At 39.4% G+C, this 22017-nt stretch overlaps 1 protein-coding gene across 6 annotated transcripts in view; it reads left to right on the forward strand.

Moving 5' to 3' along the window:
• Positions 1 to 22017, forward strand: part of PDE7B (phosphodiesterase 7B) — a 159702-nt gene extending 137685 nt beyond the window's left edge. For 3 of the 6 annotated variants that reach the window (XM_081943681.1, XM_081943682.1, XM_081943679.1), the window contains 6 exons: positions 2571 to 2702; positions 5105 to 5196; positions 6199 to 6343; positions 7420 to 7516; positions 9031 to 9111; positions 17323 to 18049. In XM_081943681.1, the coding sequence (XP_081799807.1) occupies positions 2571 to 2702; positions 5105 to 5196; positions 6199 to 6343; positions 7420 to 7516; positions 9031 to 9111; positions 17323 to 17534 (759 nt within the window). In that variant the 3' untranslated portion in view covers positions 17535 to 18049. The other 3 variants (XR_014174570.1, XM_081943680.1, XM_081943683.1) reach the window with 3 other exon arrangements.

A 22017-nucleotide genomic window follows, 5' to 3' on the forward strand; every position in this document is an offset into this window, starting at 1 on the left:
TACTCTTCAATAACTTCATAAATGATTTAGATGAGGGAATTTAAGGGGGAGTCAGCAGATTTGCAGACAATACCAAGCCAGCAGGAATAGCCAACACTCCAGAGGATAGGCTAAAGATCCAGAAGAACGTCAACAGACAACACTGAGCCTTACCTTTACAAAATGAAATTTGATGGTGAGAAAAGTAAGGTTTTACACTTAGGCAAGAAAAATGTGCTGGTATAAAATAAGTGATACCTGGCTCAATAGCAGTAACTGCAGGAAGATCTTGGAATCCTAGTGGACAATCACTTAAATACGAGTCAGTAGTGTACTGCAGCCACCAAAAAAGTCAATGCAATCCATGATGCATTAACAGAGGGATAGAATTAAGTTCACATGAAGTATTAGTACTGTTTTATAATGGTAAATACTTGGAATACTGCATCCAGCTTTGATTGCCACAATTTAAAAAAGATGTTAAGACTCTAGAAAGAGTGGAGAAAAGAGCAGCAAAGATGATTAGGGGCCTGGAGGCTAAAACATGAAGAATGGTTGCAGGACATTTCATTTGGGTCTAGTGAAAAGAAGGATCAGGGGTGACATGAGAGCAGTGTTCCAATATTTGACGGGCTGCCACAAAAAAGAAGGGGTCAAGCTATTTACCAAATCACCAGAAGGCAGGGCAAGAAGCAATGGATGGAAACCAATCAAGGAGAGAAGCAACCTAGAACTAAGGAGAAATTTCCAGAGAGTGAGAACAATTAGCCAGTGGAATGGCTTGCCTCCAGAAGTTGTGAGTGCACCATCACTGGAGGTTTTTAAGAAGAAAGTGGACAATCATTTGTCTGAAATGGTATAAAGCAGGAGTATCAAACTCACATTGTCATGGTGGCATCATGTGACGTATCAAGACTTTCCCCCCCTTTTGCTAAACCGGGCATGGGTGTAGCCAGCACATGACACATCCACCCCGCGGGCTGGGTGTTTAACAGCCCTGGTATAGAGTTTCCTGCTTGAGTAGGAAATAACTCTGTTATTCTGTTATCACAGAATGGGAGCAAGTGCTGTTCCAGAGGGTAGGGGCTGCACCAGAGAAGGCCATTTTCAGTGGTGGTCTTTAGAAATCAAAAGTGGTGGGGTTCTGTTTTTTTTACATTGGTTGTAACTTAGTATCCCAGAGGTGTTCCCCAGAGGAAGGGAAGTGGGGAGAAGAAAGAGACAGAAAAACCTCTGGAAGGCAAATGTGACTATGTGATTGAAGCATCATGGTATAATGCACCAAAAGAGGGGTAGGATTTTGATGGTATGGTTGTGACTGCATCCAGACCTTTCTGATGGGCTCTTAATTGTTCATGCATTTTGTGCATTACATTACAACTTTATCCGTTGCAGCATCAAAGTGCCTGCTAAAATTATACTGGAACTCATATGTCTATCAAGCTTTGGCAGCATGCTTTCCAAAAAAAAAAGTTATTGACATATAACTTTCATATCACTATTTAATAGTTCCTTTAAAAAAAAAAGACAATTCACTTTTTTGCTAAAGTTGAATAATAGGGAGGGGTGCAGCAGCGAAATTCAATTTTTTTTACTACCGGTTCTGGGGGCATGGTAGGGGAAGGATACTGCAAAATCTCCATTGCCTCCCCATTCCTGGGGGAAGGATATTGCAAAATCCCCATTCCCTTCCCCACTCTGGAGCCAGCCAGAGGTTGTATTTGCCAGTTCTCCGAATTACTCAAACTTTTTGCTACCGCTTCTCCAGAACATGTCAGTACCTGCTGAATTTCACCTCTGAAGTGATGGTATAAAGTGAAAAACATTATAGTTTCCTGGAGCCACTGAAAAATGGGTATACAAAGAGCCATAATGGTTGCTTGGCTTTGAATTAATGTGAATTCAGCCATTGTGCTTTATAAATTATGACCACTATGGCTTGTTCAACTATGTTAACTAGAGTGGATACAAGCCATAGCTTAGTGTAGTGATGGTGAACCTTTTCGGCATCAAGTGCCAAAAAGGGAGTTTGCGTGTGCGCTTTGCACATGTGCGTGCGCTCATCTGGCCGCAACCTGGAGGAGGAACTGCCCAAGGCACATCCGTGTGCCCGAAAATGAACTTCCGGTTTTTGGCCAGCTAGTCTTCAGGTTTCTGGCGGGCATGTGCGGGCAACAATCAGCTGGCTGGCATGCATGCTCATGCAGGAAAACAGAAGACCAGCTCTTCCAGTTTCAAACACTGCTGCACACAGGAAGGACCACTGATCGTCACACATGCATGCATGCCGGAAGAGAAACAGGCAAAGCCGTACGTGCCAGGACACATGGCTCCGCGAGCCACTTCAGGCACACGTGCCATAGGTTCGCCATCACGGGCTTAGTGTGATGAGGGAACCAGTGCTTTAAGAACCAACATTAATGACTTAACACTGTGTGTGAATTAGGTCCAATGTTTTGTTATTCAACAAAACCTGCATAAAGTTTCACACAGTGCATGAGATTTCAATGTATGGTAATTGTAATATGTAAAAATACATATTGTAAAAATGCAGTCACCTTTAACTCTGAACCCCTTTTTACATGCTCCAGCTTGCTAACTTCCTCACCCCTCTGGATGTTATGCTTGGATTATTGGCTGCTGCAGCACATGATGTAGACCATCCAGGAGTCAACCAGCCATTTTTAATAAAAACTAAACATCATCTTGCCGGTTTATATCAGGTGAGAAAGCGGTTAGCATAAATTATTGCTTTTTAAAATCACCTTTGTTAGGACTGTATAGTATTAGAGGTTGCAGTCACTTCTTTTTGCCATGGTCACCTCAACTTTTCAGTTATTGGAGAACTATTTTCAAGATGTAGACAATGAAGTGTGGGAAGCGGTCATCCATGCCTATAAAAATGACTCACACAACTCATTTACTCCCCACATACACAGACAGTATTTGTAGGAAACAGAACTTTCTAAAATTCTATTCCTACTTTTATGAGATGTAACAGTAGCTTTATAATTCTACAGTATATGTGAAAGAAGTGCAGAATATGACAAGGAGGTGGATTGTGCCTCATTAAAAAAGTGAATAGCTGTAAAGATAGACTTGAAGAATAGGTACTCCCTATGCCCGTGATGGCGAACCTATGGTGCGCGTGACACAGATGGCATGCGGAGCCATTTGTCAGGGCACACGAGGCATGCATGCGCTGGCCAGCTGACTTTGGCCTTCTTTTGAGGCCGTTTTTCTCCCTTCAGAGGCTTCCCTGAAGCCTCTGGAACGTGAAAAACTGGCCCCTACAGCAAACCGGAAGTTCAGGAACGGACTTCCGGTTTGCTCGTAGGGCCGGATTTAGCCCTCCGGAGCCTTTAGGGGCCTCTCCGGAGCCTGAAGGCCCCTGAAGGCTCCGGAGGGCTAAAACCAGCCCTACGAGCAAACTGGAAGTCCATTTCTGACCTTCCGGTTTGCCCATAGGGCCGGTTTTTCGTGCTCCGTAGGCTTCAGGGACGCTTCAGGGAAGCATAGCATTAAGTGTGACCCCCTGCACCACCACCACCCCGCTTTTGGCATGCGAGCCAAAAAAGGTTCACCATCACTGCCCTATGCTATGTACTGTGAACTAAGAAAAATGGCACAAAATTGCTAAATGTCATAGTTAATTTTGAGTTTTAGGGGTCAGACTTTCTGTTCAGAAATTAAAATTAGAGGCAGACACAAAGCACCGATTTCAAATATATATTGGAACAAACATACATTTTATAGCCTAAAATCAAAAAGAAAAATAATTTGGAAATAGTGCCGAAGATTATATGAATTCTCTCCCAAGACAAATGTTGCATTTGAATATATAAGTGAGACTTCCATAGCATTCTTTAATAAACAGAGGTTGCATTCAATAAGCAGTGTTAGCTTTATAAGTTTCTAACCTTGGCTAAAGAATTATAGTAGCACAGGCTATTATTTATGATTTAATAGTTTTTTAACAGTTCCCCATCCAAATGGCCTCTGGATCCAACAGTGTTATCTGGCTGGCATAGAACCTTGCCAGACATAAATCTCTGTGGTCCATCATTTAGTAACACATTTACTTATTGAATTCCTAGACAATATTTTCTCGAAGCATTTCTCTCTCCTTCCCCATAAATACCTGTTTGTCTTCACAACAATTCATGAAGTAAGCTTGAACGATGAGATAATGTCTGCTAAACTTACTGAGGGATCTCAATGGTTGGGATTGGAATTTGGATATCCTCAAGCCTAGTTGGCCCTCCTATCTTGGCATGTGACACTGATTGAATTTACTTGCCTTTCAGTTGTAAAATACATCCAAGGAACTCAGTCTATAGGTGTGAATGAGTTATGCCCCATTTCCCTGAAAATAAGACCTAACCGGAAAATAATTCCTAGCATGATTTTTCAGGATGCTCGTAATATTAGCCCTACCCCCCCCCCCAAAATAAGCCCCACTTAAGATTGTCAGCCAGATGGATGCATTTAGTATCATATTTCCCTGAAAAAAAAGTTCTAACCAGAAAATAAGCCCTAATGCATCTTTTGGAGCAAAAATTAATGTAAGACCCAGTCTTATTTTCTGGGGAAACACGGTAAGAGAGTCGCAGTTTTATAATTAGCTCATTACAGAAATAAGAGGAGAGCTGCATACGCTTTTTTAAAAGCTTGTGGTCCTCCCCTCCATTTTTCCTTCTCTTCTCTGAGATGTCAGCTATGTAACAATTTAGACAGTCCTTGTACACTCAAAGATAAAGAAATAGACAGGGCCACAAGTACCAAGGCTAGTACAGAATGATGATGAGATTATCTTGTGACAAGCTCATCTTTTTCTATCAGTTTTGACAAGGCACAGCCAAATGCTAGGCATACAGCTGGCTTGATCTAAGGCCTGGCTGCAAAGTCTTTGAAATGTCAGGGCTTATAGGGAGAAGTAAAGAAAAAGGATGGAGAAATATTATTGCCTTGTGAATTAAGACAAGGCTACTGTAGGACAACCTCACTGCCTTACACAACACCGAATGAAATTCATACTTTGTCCTTTTTAAAAATACACCTATTCTTTTTATTAAAATTGCATCCATTCCAGTTTGGTGTGATTTTTTTCCCATCCCTTTTCCAGAATGTCTCTGTATTAGAAAACCATCACTGGAGATCTACAATAGGCATACTTCGAGAATCAAGACTCCTTGCACATCTGCCGAAAGAAGAGAGGTGAGCATCGGATTCTGGGAAATGAGCTGATCTCATGTGGATTCCCAGAACTTTTTTGAATGCAATGTTTTTACAGTGTACTTTATAGGATGAACAGGTGTGCAAATGAATGGTGAGTTTGTTTGGGTTTTGCCTGGCCTGATTTGTGAGTCCATCCATTTATTCATTTAACTATCTATTTAATGGCCCTAGAACACTATAAAAGCACCAGATTCAAACATTTTAAAAAGATCCACATTTGTGAATATAGTATGCTGTTGTAATCCCTGTGTGATCCGTGTGGATATGATATGTATGTTGGTGCATGCATATCTGTATGCATACGTGCATGCTTCCCAATCACATTTGTCTGGAAAAAAATTAAAATACAGCTTAGAAATTGCCCAATTTGTCTGGCGTTACTCAGGTGTTCTAAGGGCAATCTCTATACCAAGCTTAAATATTTTCCTTCTCCACATTCAAAATCTCTGTGTAGCAAAAATTGTGAAGTCTCATAGACTCTCAGCACATAGTTAGGGCACATGTGTGGAATACAGTTCAGCATCCCTCCAGAGGGCTTGCTGCCTCATTCAAACTGGAAGAAATTATAGGAGGACACTGGTGAGATTTATACCAGCACTATGAGAAATAGGGCTGTGTGATTGTGGAAAAAGATGTAGCTGTTTTAATGAGCTGCAGGGACGATGCTACATTCAGTTTCTGAAGCATCCTTCCATTGCACAGCCCTAATCATAAGCCAGATGAAAATGGAGTTCCTCGAGGAGGTACACAAGAAGGGTCAATGGCATCAAAATGGCGGGCACAGCTAGGCAATTGAAGTCCCACCTCGTTTAAAGATGTGACTCACATATATGCCAAAATAGGCAGGGCTTGGATCACTCCAATTATGCCCACCATTTTGATGGTGTTGTTAATAAGAGGAGGCATTACCCTAACAATACAAAGAGGGGGAAATGACATCTGTTAATAACAGCTTTTTGTTTATTTTGCATTGTCCTGTAGTCATGACATTGAACAACAGCTTGGTTCCCTGATCTTGGCAACAGATATCAACAGGCAGAACGAATTTTTGACCCAGCTGAAAGCTCATCTAAAAAACCAGGACTTGAAATTAGAGGATGCTTCAGACAGGCATTTCATGCTCCAGGTAAATGTTGATGGTTTCTGTTTAAAAGTAGATATTTTCTCTGGTGGCCCAGAGCAGAGGAGTCGTGAAGCAAAGAGCCCCAGTGGTACCAAGTTTCTTTGATTATTTTATAGTATTCATTGAATTATTCACTTTCATCCATTTTACACATTATGCCAGTGATGGCTAGCCTTTTTGTCAAGGCGTACCAAAAGCATGGGGAGCATGGTGGAGTGGCCCATGCCCACAACCATAATGCAATGCGCGCATGCACGCACAACCCACCCACCCCCATATGCACACAGGACTCACTGAAGCCTACCGACTTCCAGGAGGCGCATTGGGCTGTTTTTGCCTTCTGAAGGCTTCAGGGAAGCCTCCTGAAGCCTCCGTAGGGCGAAAAACAGCCCAACGCGCAATCTGAAAGTCCATTCCCAAGCTTCCGGTTTGCGCATTGGGTCGTGTTTCACCCACTGGAGGCTTTGGGAAAGCCTCTGGAGGGTGAAAAATGGCCGAAAATCAGCTTGCCAGCACATGCATGTGCGCTGGAACTGACAGGGCAACACCTCACATGCCCTCAGAAATGGCTCCGCATGCCACCTGTGGCATGTGTGTCATAGGTTCGCCATCACAGCATTATTCTATTAGGTGAAAACAGCACAAGAATATACAAAGGCCCTGTTGGCTAAGTCAAGCGTTTGTTTTTTACAGTGACTAAGAAAATGCCTCTAGTGCCGGGATGGCAAACAGGTGGCATATGGAGCCATTTGTCAGGGCACGCGAGTTCAGCTTTTTTTAAAGCCATTTTTTGCTCTCCCCAGGCTTCAGAGGCTTTATAGGAGCCTGGGGAGGGCGAAAAGAGCCTCCCCCATCCCATCCTGTTCCCGAGGCCCTCTGGAGGCTTCAGGACCTTCCAACATCAGGGTATATTTGCATTTATAAAATATACAGATTTACAGTGTTATATAGAGGTCTTGTTTGTTTGGTATTATGGAATAATTTCCCTTCTGAGTGTCTTTTGTACAACAGCATAAAACTTGCAACGGCTAATAAAGTATTATATGTCTTACTGCATAGTGGATGTCTTTTATTTTCAGATTGCACTTAAGTGCGCAGACATTTGCAATCCTTGCCGGCTCTGGGAGTTAAGCAAACAGTGGAGCGAGCGAGTTTGTGAGGAATTCTACAGGCAAGGTCAGCAATCTGATATATTTTCACCTTGGCTCTGTGTTTCTGAATCATAATTTTAATATGAAGTGGCTGTGACTAGTCATCTTATTTGAAGTTGCTAAAAAAAAAATCTGGGGAAAATCCAACCTTCTTAAATAAATGCCTTCTTTTTAAAAAAAAAGATAATAAAAGAAAAGAAAGTGATTGATACAACCCTAGCCATTTAATTGCCTTGATTAACCTTGAACAGTGATGTTCACTAGTCTTTTTAATAATAATAAAAGATAATGAATCAGGGCCAGAGTTCTCAAAACTTGGCAACTTTAAGATTGTGGACTTCAACACCCAGAATTCCCCAGAATGGATTAAGGGTCTGACTTGGCCTATGTGGACTTCAACACCCAGAATTCCCCAGAATGGATTAAAGGTCTGACTTGGCCTATACGTAGAACTCTCAACATTTTGATTTCCCCTCACCATTCCATCACAAAGGAAAATCCATTTGCAGGTGTTTGGAAGAGCCTTCAAACCAAAGCATTGTGTATTGATATAATTGTTCTCACTTTATATAGTATGACTAAACCAGGGGGTAGAAAAGACCTAAGTAGCTAGTGACTTGCAAAGTAGTTTCCACCTGAAAGGACTCATCTTGTTCAGATTATCCCAATCAAGTACCCTTCAGCTGCATTTGGATCACAATCCATGAAACATCTAACCCAAATGTGAACCCCCTGGCTGGGAATTTTGGATGTTGGAATCTTGCAAATGTCTGGAGCATAAAGTTAGGGAAGATTTACATTACAGGTTATACTTCTGACCACCCAAAGCTACTGATAATTGCAATGCACATAAAAGGTGTATGAAAGGAATGGTAGCAAGTAACACGTTATGGTACATATTTTAGATTAAATAGACATCTTCTCCAAGAAATAATACAAAATTTGCAGTTTAATAAGATTAAATGACTTACAAATGTCTACCAATAAAGTAATGAAATATAAATACAACCACTGTGCTCTATCTATACAAATGTAGAGGTTTCCAGCACATCACTTAAGTACTACAAATGACCATAAAATAATTTGTGCAAGAAAGGAGTCCTATATCTTTTCTTAGCCTTGCATGATTTGGTAACAGGCATGTGCGATGTAGATTGTAGAAAGCTGTGTATGGATACAATTATTTCCCTCTAGGATTTGCAGCATTCAGACAGATTAGCGTATAAATTATTAAATTTTATTTATTTATTTGTACTCTGCCTTTATTTATTTTTACAAATAATTCAAGGCGGTGAAGATATCTAACATATCTTCCTTCTCCTATTTTCCCCACAAGTTCCTGGGGTTGCTGTGAAGGTGAACTGGGCTGAGAGAAAGTGATTGGCCCAAGGACATCCAGCTGGCTTTCATATTTAAGGCAGGACTAGAACTCATGATCTCCCACTTACTAGCCTAGTGCCTTACCCAGTAGACCAAATTGTTAGAGCTCTACACATAAAAACATTTATGGTGTCAAAAATTAATCATCCTTTCTGATAGGTGATCTGGAGCAGAAATTTGACTTGGAAATAAGTCCTCTTTGTAATCAGAAGAAAGACACAATACCTAGTATACAAATTGGTGAGTATACCATGTATCATTAGCCTGACCTCCTAATAAGAACCATAATTTTTCTATTCCATGAAAAACTACTTGGCAGTCAGATAAAATAAGTTTTATAATCCTTTGGGATACAAAGCTAACTGCTTGTGGGTTTTGCTCCATTTTACATCCTTTCTGGCCACCGTTGTTGGAACTGGGTATGTCTCGTTTGATGAAAAGAAGGACCAGGGGTGACAGGATAGCAGTGTTCCGATATCTCAGGGGCTGCCATAAAGAAAAGGAAGTCAGGCTATTTTCCAAAGCACCTGACGGTAGGACAAGAAACAATGGGTGGAAACTAATCAAGGAGAGAAGCAACCTAGAACTAAGCAGAAATTTCATGACAGTTAGAACAATTAATCAATGGAACAACTTGCCTGCAGTAGTTGTAAATGCTCCAACACTGGAAGTTTTTAAGAAGATGTTGGATAACCATTTGTCTGAATGGTGTAGGGTTTCCTGCCTAGGCAGGGGGTTGGACTAGAAGACCTCCAAGGTCCCTTCCATCTTTGTTATTCTGTTCTGTTCTATTCTATTCTATTCTAGTTGTAATGTGAATCACTGCAGTTTTAAGTTAGTAACACAGTTGCTAAGTGAATCTGGCTTTTCCATTGACTTTACTTTTCACAAAAAGTGATCACATGACACCGGGAGACTCCAACTGTCATAAATATGAGTCAATTGCCAATTTTGATCATATGACCGTGGAGATACTGTCATAAGTCACATATCAGTGTGGTCGTAACTTTGAACAGCCACGAAATGAATGGTTGTAATTCAAGGACTAGGTGTATTTAAGTTGAACGCTTAAGATCAAAATCAAAGGCCAAACATTTTCTAATCTATCAATGCTAATAATACTGAATCAAATTAAAGCTTAGCTACTAATGGGTGTACAATTATGGTGACTTTGGATGCCAAGATGAATTGACTGCTGTGCCAGGTCATTTGTGACAACCACTGTATTATGCAGGAAATAAAAGTTTTAAAAAAGGAGCTAAGTGCCCACAGGAATTATGGCCAGTGGCAACTTAAGAAGCAGCAATGATTTTGCAGGCAAAGGATTTCCTGACTCTTTTACCTTTCTTTTTATCCATGTGGAGCCCTTCTCAGCCCAGCTATGGAAATGTGCACCATGGTCTAGTTTTAGGTACATTTCACTACACATAGTAGTAGTCACCCCCAAAATGCAATTAGAGTTTTTAAATACAACTTGTATTAAAATAAGTTTTTATATAAGATTAAAAAACTTGGAAATGTAAAAGGAAAAGGAGAAAAGGGAGTTCTGAAAACATAAAAGGAAAAGTGAGAAATAACAAAAGAGAAAGATGTGTAAAATAAACTACTTCTTTGCAGCAGTTATGTAGTAATTATCATCTCTATCCTCCCAAAATGCTTTCCACAAACAAGCCTTTTACTAAATCATCAAATTACTAATTTATTTTTGTCCATTTTCATAAATAGTCTATAAAGAGTTTTCAATCTTTTATAAAGCTAATTATTGGTCCCTCCTTTATCAAACAGGTCATTTTAGTCATTTCTACAACCTTTGCCATTTTCGCGATCCATTTCTCCATTATGGGTATTTCTGTAGTCTTCCATCTTTACATTTAGTAATATTTTAATTAGGTGTAAAATAGCCATAAGACTTCCTGAATTAGTAAATAGGTTCTTATGACAAGAGTGAGAATGAAGAAGAATAAAATGTCATTTTCAGTCTAAACATCTGGCTGACTGTACGTCAAATAATAATAATAATAATTCCAGTGGTAATCGGCACACTGGGTGCTATTCCAAAAGCACTGGAATTACATTTTAAAAAGTTAAAACTTGACAAAATCACCATCAGTCAAATGCAAAAAGCTGCACTGCTTGGATCTGCACGTATATTACGAAAATACGTTACGATGTCCTAGGCCCCTGGGTGGGGCCCGACGTAATCAATGCCAAATCCGGCGAAACAACTGGCCGCTGTGATACAATCATATAATAATAATAATAACAATAATAATAATAACAATAACAACAACAATAATAGTAATAACAACAACAACAACCCTTCCTACCATCGAACAAGAAGGTAGGCCTCTTTCCTGCCGTGGCTAGGCCTGGACAGCTATCTGATGCGGTTCCTACAGTTATGATATTATCATCCTTGACTCAGTAGTGGCTTAGCACTGGGAACCAAGCCAGGCACCTACCATCACTAATGATGAGGAGACACCAACAAAATTCCACTTTGGATTGGTCATCTCCCGGGTTACAAGGACCATGTCAGATGCTATGGCTCCTGGACATCTTTCGAAAAAGGGGCTACAAGGCTCAGTTGTTACTGCCAGGGAACCAGGGGGTGCAACTGCAAAGCGATTGGAACCAAAGCACAAAACTTGGACAACCAAAGAAAATCGACAAATCCTCAAATATTACTACCAGGCAGAACCAACAGCCAGGGGATTTCAAACAAGAATGATGCAACTGTGGAAGGAACAACACCCGGAAAGTGACATAACTGAACAAAGATTAATGGATCAAAGACTCTTCATCATCCGTAATAAAGTTTTCACTGAAGTGGAAATGCAACATCTAGAAACATTGGCTAAAAAGAAAACAACAAGTGATGATAAACAAGCTGAAGAAATTGCTCCAACACCTGAACAAATTGACCAGCCAGTGGAAGAAACGAACATACAGGATGAAGACTCTCCTGTGCAACAACTTGAAAGTGTAGAGCTAAGTGATCTAGCAAAAATGCTGAAAGAAAAAATTGAAAACCACATCAAAGTAAATGTAGAAAGAAAAAGACTACCTATCATTCGGGAAGGGTATAGCAAATGAGTGAAAGATCTGTTAACTGCCTTGAACAGCATTTTAACTTCTGTCCCATCCAGCACACTATAGGAAACCAACCAATTAATGTATAGCACAGCCACTGTTATAACTGCAGAACTAGGTTATAAAATGCCAAAAAAGGAACCCACTGGAACACCAAAGTGGAAAATTCGACTTGAAAATAAAATTTAAAAACTACAAGGGGATATCAGCAATCTGAAGTTCTTGAAAGAAGGAAAACTAAAGAACAAAAAGCTGAAAAATAGTTTACACAAAAAATACAACCTGGAGGAAAAAATCATAACGGAAATTATGGAAGAACTAAAACAATGTGCAATAGCACCAGGAAGGAAAGGACGAAGGACGAATAAAACAATATCGTGAAAATGTCCAGTTCAGAAAAAACCAACACCTCTTCTACCGGTCCCTTGATGAAATTCAAATCCAAAAGAATATTCACCCATGTAAAGAAGAAACTTTGAATTTTTGGAAAGAACTGTGGGAAAACCCAGTGGAACACAACAACACTTCCTCCTGGATCAAAGATATTCAACAACAACCAACACAAAACAAGATGGAAAATATTGTAATAAAAACTGACATGGTGGCAAAACAAGCAAAGAAGGTCAAGAACTGGAGTGCACCTGGCCTGGATGAACTGCATGGATACTGGTTAAAACTCCTGACAAGCCTCCATCATCGCATGGCCACTCAATTTGATCAAAAGCTTCAAAATGCAACAAGCGAAGAATGGTTAACAGCTGGCTGAACATACTTGATAATGAAAGATCCAGAAAAAGGCACAGAACCAAGCAACTATCACCCAATTACTTGTCTGCCAACAACATTCAAACTTTTTACAAGGATACTGGCAAATTCAGTATTCAATCATCTGATGGAAAACAGTTTGTATCCAGTAGAACAAAAAGGAAATTATAAAAAATCAAGAGGAACAAAAGATCAGCTGCTCATAGACAAAATGGTACTAAAAAATGCAAAACGAAAAAAAAAACAAATTTAAATATGGCGTGGATTGATTACAAAAAGGCATTTGACTCATTATCCCACAGCTGGATTAACACCTGTCTGGAAAACTTTGGAATCAGCAAAAATATCTGTACATTTTTGAAAGCAAATATGCAAAAATGGAAAACAGTTCTAACAACAAATGGGGAGAACATTGGTGAAGTCAACATCAGACGAGGGATCTTCCAAGGGGATTCACTTTCACCACTACTGTTCAACATTGCATTAATTCCACTGACAATAATCCTACAAAACACAAAACTGGGATACCAAATCTCAAGCCAACATGGCAAGATAAACCATCTACTATACATGGATGACTTAAAAACGTATGCAAAAAGCCCCACTGAACTTAAATCAATACTCAACACAGTTCAGCTGTTCAGCAGTGACATCAAAATGAACTTTGGACTTGAAAAATGTGCTATATTATCCATGCAGCAAGGAAAAATGGAAAAAACAGAAGGAATAGAACTGGGTAATAGAAATTTCAAGGTTTTGATAACGATCTTTAAAGCGCTCCATGGCTCAGGACCTAGTTACTTGCGGGATCGTATTCTGCCCCATACATCCCTGCGACCAATCCGCTCGCACAGAGAGGGCCTCCTCCAGGTGCCGTCCACCAGACAGTGTCGGGGGGGGGGGGGCGCCTAGGAGTAGAGCCTTCTCTGTGGCGGGCCCAGCCCTGTGGAATGACCTCCCTCCGGATATTAGGAATACCTCTGACCTCCGCTCCTTCCGTGTAAAGCTCAAGACCCGCCTATTCCAAGCAGCTGGCCTGGCTTAAATATGACCTAACTATATCGCTCCTGACGGGTTTTTTATTTGGGTAATTTAATTTTATTCATTTATTTAGGGGTTTTTAAACATTGTGATTTTAATTGTTTTTATTCACCAGCCCACCTCCTCCTTGTATACGTCTTGGTATACGTCTTTGTTATATGTATGTCTTGTCTAGATATGTATTTTATATGTTTTATTGTACGCCGCCCCGAGTCCTTCGGGAGAGGGTGCGGCTAAGAAATAAATATTTATTATTATTATTATTATTATTATTATTATTATTATTATTATTATTATTATTATTATTATTATTATTATTATTATTTATAAATATAGTGAAAGCATTAGCAAAGGATGATAGTTACAAGTACCTAGGCATATGGGAAGCAGATAACATCTTGAATGGAAAAGTCAAAAAGTAAACGCAAAATACATCAGGAGTGTTAGGGATGTAACCCTAGGCTTGGCTTGGCAATGTATATAAGCTATGATTACTTTACTGTATGTAAAGTAAAGATATGTAATTGGCTTGTTACCTCAAGCAGCTATAAGAGGGAGCCAGAATGGCTGTTAGATCTCTCTGTTTTGTTTGAAGCTGGTTGGTGTATTTTGAGGTATTGTGGTTTGCAACTGTTTAGCTATACTTTGTGTGTTAGACTGACTATATTGATAACTGAATTATTGAACCGTGTATGACTTGGACTGTTAACCGGACTCTGAATACCTCTATATTTCTACATAGTAAACTACTATATTTTTATACTATTCAGTGTCCCTGTCTGCTGGTTTGTGTGTGTTCTTCCATACCACTCTCTCTACGCTTCTCTGCATACTCGCTCTTCTAACGGGGAGCTTAATTACTTAACAAGGAGGGTCCACAAAATATTAAAATCAAAGCTGAATGCTGGAAACATAATTAAAGCCATTAATACATGGGCAGTTCCAGTGATACGTTACCCAGCTGGAATCATCAACTGGACTCTGGCTGAACTGGAAAACTTGGACCGGAAAACACGCAAACTTTTGAATATGTTTTACATCCACGAAGTATACGCTTTACATCCATGAAGTGACATCGACAGGTTGTACCTGGCAAAAAAAATAGGGGGCAGGGGGCTATTGCAAATCCATCAAACTGTAGAAGAAGAAAAACGAAGTTTGAATGATTATGTGAACAAAAGTGCAGAAAAAATGCTGTAGGCTGTGAAAACAGAGAACAGCATAAAAACAACAGAAACAAGGGCAGAATATAAGGAAAAACAGCTGGATGACATATTAAATAGATGGAAAACCAAAGCTTTGCATGGACAGTACCTGAAAAACATTGAAGGAAAACGTGATGACAACTTGACATGGACATGGCTTAAGATGGGAACTATCAAGAAAGAAACGGAAGGTTTAATACTGGCTGCTCAAGAACAAGCACTACAAACTAATGCCATGAAAGCGAAGATACAAAAATCCACTGAGAACCCAAACTGCCGACTTTGCAATAACAAAGTCGAAACTGTTTCACATTTAATATGTGAATGCAGCAAAATCGCACAAACTGATTACAAAGCTAGACACGACCGAGTTGCTAAATTAATCCACTGGTCATTATGTAAAAAATATGATTTACCAGTATCCAAAAAGTCATGGGAACATAAAGTGAAAAAAGTTACCGAAAATGAGAAGGTGAAGATCTTGTGGGACTTTTGAATACAAACAGATCATCATTTGGAGCACAACACGCCAGATATAACGGTTGTAGAGGGCCGAGTGTACAGTTTATTGATATCACTGTTCCAGGAGATACCAGAGTCGAAGAAAAAGAACCAGAAAAAAAATGAAATATTGCGACCTGGCCATCGAAACTACATGGCTATGGATGAAGCATATAACAGTGATACCCACTGTCATCTGAGCACTTGGCACCATGTCCAAGAATTTTATAAGATACATCAACAAATTGCAGCTTCCTGCAATAACACCAGCAGAAGTGCAAAAAACTGCCCTACTCGGAACATCGTACATCTTAAGAAGGTACTTGGTGGATACCTAGGACGCTGGCATTGAACCGTATCAACCATTAACACCAGTCACTAGTATTTGTAATGCATTTTTGAATGTTCAGTTGGCTGAGTTTCATATTTAATGAATAAAGTATATAATAATAATAATGGCTCTCAATGGCTCTGGGCATCTTACAATAATCAAATTGCAATGAAATAAAAAAAATTAAGGAAAGCAAGTACAAGGAAGCAGGGAGCCTCACTCTCCCTCATCGAAGGCCTATGGCTCTTCTAAAGAATAGTAGAGTCAGGGCCATCCAGATCTTGGGGAAGCTTTATTTCAGAGGGTAGCCAGTGCTAAAGAGGAACATTTTTGAGATCCTGAGATACGACATTGTTTAATCAAAGGAACTCAGAATGCACCAACCCTAAAGGATGAAATTGGCCATGCAGATGTTCAATCAGAATAGAGCTGAAAGGGACCTTGGAGATCTTCTAACCCCATGATGGCGAACCTATGGCACACGTGCCACAGGTGGCATGCGGAGCCATTTCTGAGGGCCCGTGAGGCGTTGCCCTGTCAGCTCCAGCATGTGTGCGCATGCTGGCAAGCTGATTTTTGGCATTTCTGAAGCCTCTAGAGGGGGAAAAACCGCTCAATACGCAAACCAGAAACTCGGTAACGGAAGCCTCCGGAAGCCTCCAGAGGGAGAAAAATGGCCCAACAGGCAACCCAGAAGTCCATTCCCGAACTTTCGGTTTGCATGTTGGGCCATTTTCCGCCCTCCCCAGGCTTCAAGAGGCTTCCCTGAAACTTGGGTAGGGCAAAAAAGGCAGTAAATGGCAAAAAAACATCCCAACAGGGCCCAGACGTTCAGGAACAAACTTCTGGGTTGCTCATTGGGCCCTTTTTCTCCCTCCAGAGGCTTTAGAAGGCTTTTCTAAAGGCTCTAGAGGGCAAAAAACGGCCCAAAGCGCCTCCTGGAAGTCCGGAGGCTTCAGTGAGACCTGCGCTCATGTGCGGGGGGAGGCCACACAGGGGAGCACATTGTATCATGGGTGTGGGCACGCACGCGCACCCGCCCCCCAAGATCCCCTTGCTTTTGGCATGCCTCGACAAAAGGTTTAGCCAACACTGTTCTAATCCAACCATTTTGGAGAAGTAGGTATCCAGTCTCTTCTCAAAAACTCCAGTGATGAAACACCCACAATCTCTTGTTCCAGTGATTAATGGTTAATGTTCCACTGGTTATGGGAAATAGTCGGTCCCTCAAATAACCAGGCGGCATACCATCAGCTCAGTTCAAATAGCATTACATTCCAGCAGGCGTAGAGCAGTGTGAGAGCAAACATTTATTTCTAAAAGAAAAGCAAAATAATTTTAGTAAGTTAAATAAAATTAATATTAATTAATTTTGTATTAATTAAGATACACCCAAATAATGCAACCTTGAAGCTATGCTAGAGCTCTTTGTCAGAGTAGAATGTTGATTTAGCAGAAAAGGGCATTTAGTGATCACTAAACTGCTGATGTAACTTGCCTTATGTTTTTCTCCAGGCTTCATGACTTATATTGTGGAGCCACTCTTTGAAGAATGGGCCAACTTTACTGGGAACACTCATTTATCTGAAAACATGCTGAACCATCTGAGAAGAAACAAGACCAAGTGGAAGAGATTGCTTCCTAAGCAACATGGCATCACCATTGACCACACACTTCAAATTTCTGAAAACGAAGAACAGACTTTTAATGAAGGAGAAACCCCATAGAGGTGGTACAGCAACATAATCCTGCAGGTCTGTTGACCCATCATCAAGACAGAAAATCAAGAAAGCAGGAGGAAAACTGAACCTGAAGTAACCTCCTATTGGAAAAACCTACATTATTTGTAGGTTTGATTCTGAAGTGCCACCAAATCTTCCTTCTTCATCTTAATATCTGAAGCCATTCGTCACCGCTGATCTCAAGCTTGGGTAAGATAATGAAACTGGACTGATAAGCAGGAATCAACTCATAGGAATAGTGGAGGACACAGGAAAGACCAGTGCATTTTGGGTTATCAAGTTGCATTAACTTTGTGTGATATTGAGACAGGTGTTTTGAACAAAGGCTTGGAGTAATGTACAGTGAATTGGCAGCTGGGCTGCACATTAAAACTCCCCACCAGCATCATCAGAACTCAGAAGACATTTGGCCACACAGAGAGAAGTTTTAACTGACTAATGTCTTTTATAATTTTTGTATTTGATGCATTGGAAAAGGCATTTAAAGAACCTTGAAGTAAGATTATTCTGTGCACACAATGATTTTTTCGTAGTGGTACCCATTGATCATTTTAAGTCACTTTAGATAAAAGACTGACATTCTCACCACAAGAACAATGTTTCCTCTCGAATCAAAAGGGAAGAGCTGTACAGTTTAAATGTTCCCAGATGTCTCTTTTGGTGGCTGTATCTGTGGCCTGTTTATATTCACACTTGTATGTTTTTCATTATATATACATATATAATGAAATATATATATATATATATTCTCATGCCAAAATACAAGTATCATGGGAAAGCTACCTGTATAAGCAATGGCACTGTGAACAAAATACTGTTAGTTTTAGTATTTGTCAATACTATTAATATACTTTCGTTTGTTTGCAGATAAAGGCCTTCAAGTTCCAGTATACAGTACTTTAACTTTCTGATGGCTACTGAAAGTCTTATATTTTAAGTGTTTTCATTTGCCCTGCCAAGGATTACATGGTCAATATCTGCTGGAGGTTTTTGTTTGTTTGTTTTTGGTTTGCAGGTTTGAGTTGCGTTCATTTGTGGGCATGAGTTCCAGTAATTAATGAAGATGCCATTCAGTACAATTTTTGTCATTTAAAAAAAAAACTACAGTGGATAAATCTATGAACTTTGTTTTATGTAAAAATGCTAATGCCAAACTGACCAAATGAAATTGGACCTTGAAGTAGCCAAGGGTTGAATCATATCAAGTAGTTTTGTTAAAAGTCTCCAAGATTATTATATTATGTTATGTTGAAAGATATCCACAGGCATTTCTAGTAAAAATGTAAAAATAATGGCAGAGCCATAATCCTACATAGTTTTACTCAGAATTACATTTGCCCCCAAAGGGTGTCCAGTTCTTTTTGTTATAAACTGAGGTACACTTGTTGTTGTTAGTTGCGAAGTTGTGTCCAACCCATTGTGATCCCATGGACAACATTCCTCCAAGCCTTCCTGTCCTTTACCATCCTTTGGAGTCCATTTAAGCTCACACTTATTGGCTGGATGGAGTGACTCCATCCAGCCACCTCATTCTCTGTCGTCCCCTTCTTACTCTATCCATTAAGGCCAGAATAGACAGTCTTAGACTCTGCAGTGATTTGAATGATAATTCTCACCATCTCTTGCCTCTACCCAGTTTTGTTATGAGAATTGAAGCTCAAAGTATAATTCACACATTAATGACTCACTTTGAAGTACAGGATGTCTTTTGAACCCAAACAATGCTACCAATCAAAAATTGCAGAAACATGCTATTAATGCCTGTAAATTGCTAAAGAATTATCCAGTTTTTCAGGGATTTTTGACTTTGCTTGTTGATTAGGTTTACAATCTGTCTTTCTATCAAAATGGTACACAAGGCAGCCCTCAATACATGATGGAGACACAATTTAAGATGTAATGAAAAAAAAATAAAAAAGTCAGTTAAACCCATTAAAGTTAAAGCCTATTTCCACAACTTACAATACTTTTAATGGACTGACAGATCAACTTGAAGGCTAAATGACTGTTCTAGGAATACCTTTGTGTGCCTATTACAGAAGGGTGGGATTAGAGGTGGAGCAACATCGAAGATGAAGCTGACTTTATTTGATAGTACTGGAAATGATTTTGGATAGGTCAGTTCTTCTGCTAATTATCAGTTCACATTTTATTATATGCATATCCAACAAAATGCACATGGGCTACTTCTAAAAAAGCAATGTATTCTCCAAATGAACATATGTAAGGTATATGCATTGTTTAGTAGTATGATACTTTTCCCCCAAAAAAAATCTTGGTATTTTTTGATTCATTATATTTTACACATTATTTTTACGTTATTGCTAATTACAGGGATATCATTTTCAGAGAATACAGAAACACTACAAAGAAGGGAGATTTCTTGATAAATGAATTTCGAATAGGAAAGCAACTGACTCCAGCTTTCCTTATGGAGCAGAAGTGGCATAACAATGGCAGATTTTAACTCTGTTTTGTATTGAAGAGAAAGAATACCAGTCATGACTGTATAGTTGGAACAGAATGCAAAAAAAGTAGTTGCATAGTAAGGCAAATAAAAGTCTAAGTCACATGTTTGCAAATTAAATGAAGAACAACATTCCATTTGGATATTATATAGTAAGGCTATTGGTCCCTCTTTTTTCCTTGTACAAAACTCATTTCAGCAGTAACACAAGGTCAGGAAGTCATAAATGAATAATGTTTGAGTGTGTACATCTTTACTAAAAGATGGTTGGGTGGGGAGTGTTAACTCCAGTTGTTGTTGAATTCTATTGTCTAGAATTCGGTCAGCATGAAAATATCAAGGGACGACTAGACTGGCAGATCAACCAAACCCATGACATATACTTGCCCAACAGAATCCTGATTGAGAAACCCTTAGTGTTCACTGAACTTGGTTGTTTTCTTGCAGACATTTCATTACCCAAACTAAGAAAGCAACCAAGTTCAGAGAGCACCAAGGAACTCTCATTTCAACCCTGAGCTACGAATATTCTCCTTTGTTAGAATCCTGATTATTCTCAAACATTCTCCAATACTTTAACTTCTACCACCTTTTACAGTTTTCACTCCTTAAGACTAATTCACAGGGCAAAGTGTGAAGATTATCTGTTTTTATTCCTCAATTTCCCAGCTGTAGATACAAGCAGTGCTCAATTAAAAAGTCAATTTACTCTGATATGATTGAGAAATGTATGTGAATGCAGCCACCACCTAGAAGTGCTCCCCCTTGTATTTTTAAATATAATGTAGAAAGAAGTCAGTGGTCGAATTCTAAGGCAAGTCACAAAATGGTGAAACGAAAAGAATGTATCACTGAGTCTCAAGTTGAATTGAGAACTTCGGCTGAAAAATACTTCCAATTGGTGGAAGCATTGATCAAACGATTTGGGGGGGGGGGGGGCTTGTAGAAAGGAGCTTTATATAGGCAGGCACAACAGGATTCTCTCTGCAAAAACTATTGGCAGAGATATTTAGCACAATAGGGCAAAAATGAATTGATTGGATTTCAACAGTATTTTCATTCTTTTATTTATAATAGCATTCCTGTGTTTTTTTGAAGACAACAAAAAATTAAATACAAATTTGCGGAAGAAAAAAAATCAGTTACCCAAGTTCTCAATATTTATTGTAACCATTTTCACATCATTCCATAATTGTTATTCAGCAGACTTTTTATTTCAGGTGCTGTGGGCCATTCCATACATTGTCATGACATGATTATGGTTTTTCAAAGTTCTACCCTTGATTTACTTGGTGGCTAATAGTTGCCATCCAAATGCAGGTTCTTAACACCAATCCCCCCAAGCTCAAATAGCTCCAGTGAGGTAACGGGTTATACATATACATACCTACATACATTTATTTCTCAGATTTTATTCTTTCCTTGCATTTCTTGTCTTTCTTGTCTCAGAAGGATTATGACTTACAAAACCTTCAGATTTGCATAGAAGTCCACATGTTGGGTTTCTAATTCTAATGGAATCATTGTGAACAATTTTATCCTGTTATGCCATGCATGTAGTACTGTGAATTCCCTGTTCAACACGGATTTGAGCAGAGTCCATGATTAAAGATTTTGTGATTACCACAAGCAGGACTACATCAAGGGGAAAAAGTGGTGGGAAAACATTGTGTTTCTGTTCTACTATATCAGCAGCACAGTTCTTGTATTTTCTATTCACAAGAGTTTAATGAACAGAAAATGTTTAAATTGGATATTAAATATTATCTGCCAGCATTTTTACCAAACGAAAAGATTTGATATGTAAAGTGCACTTTTAAGCAAGCAAAAATCAATGACGATTGACGTCAGTGGGATCAAGATTCGATTGCCATGGGTGTAAGTATTAGCCATTAAGCTGAAAGAACCAGGCTACACTTCAACCAAATGCTGAAATGTAAGTTTGTTTTTCTAATGTCTGTCAAATAAGCCACGTTCTGAATCGAGCATACAGATGAACAA

This window comes from Natrix helvetica (assembly GCF_964273705.1).
Source record: "Natrix helvetica genome assembly, chromosome: 2".
Taxonomy (NCBI): domain Eukaryota; kingdom Metazoa; phylum Chordata; class Lepidosauria; order Squamata; family Natricidae; genus Natrix; species Natrix helvetica.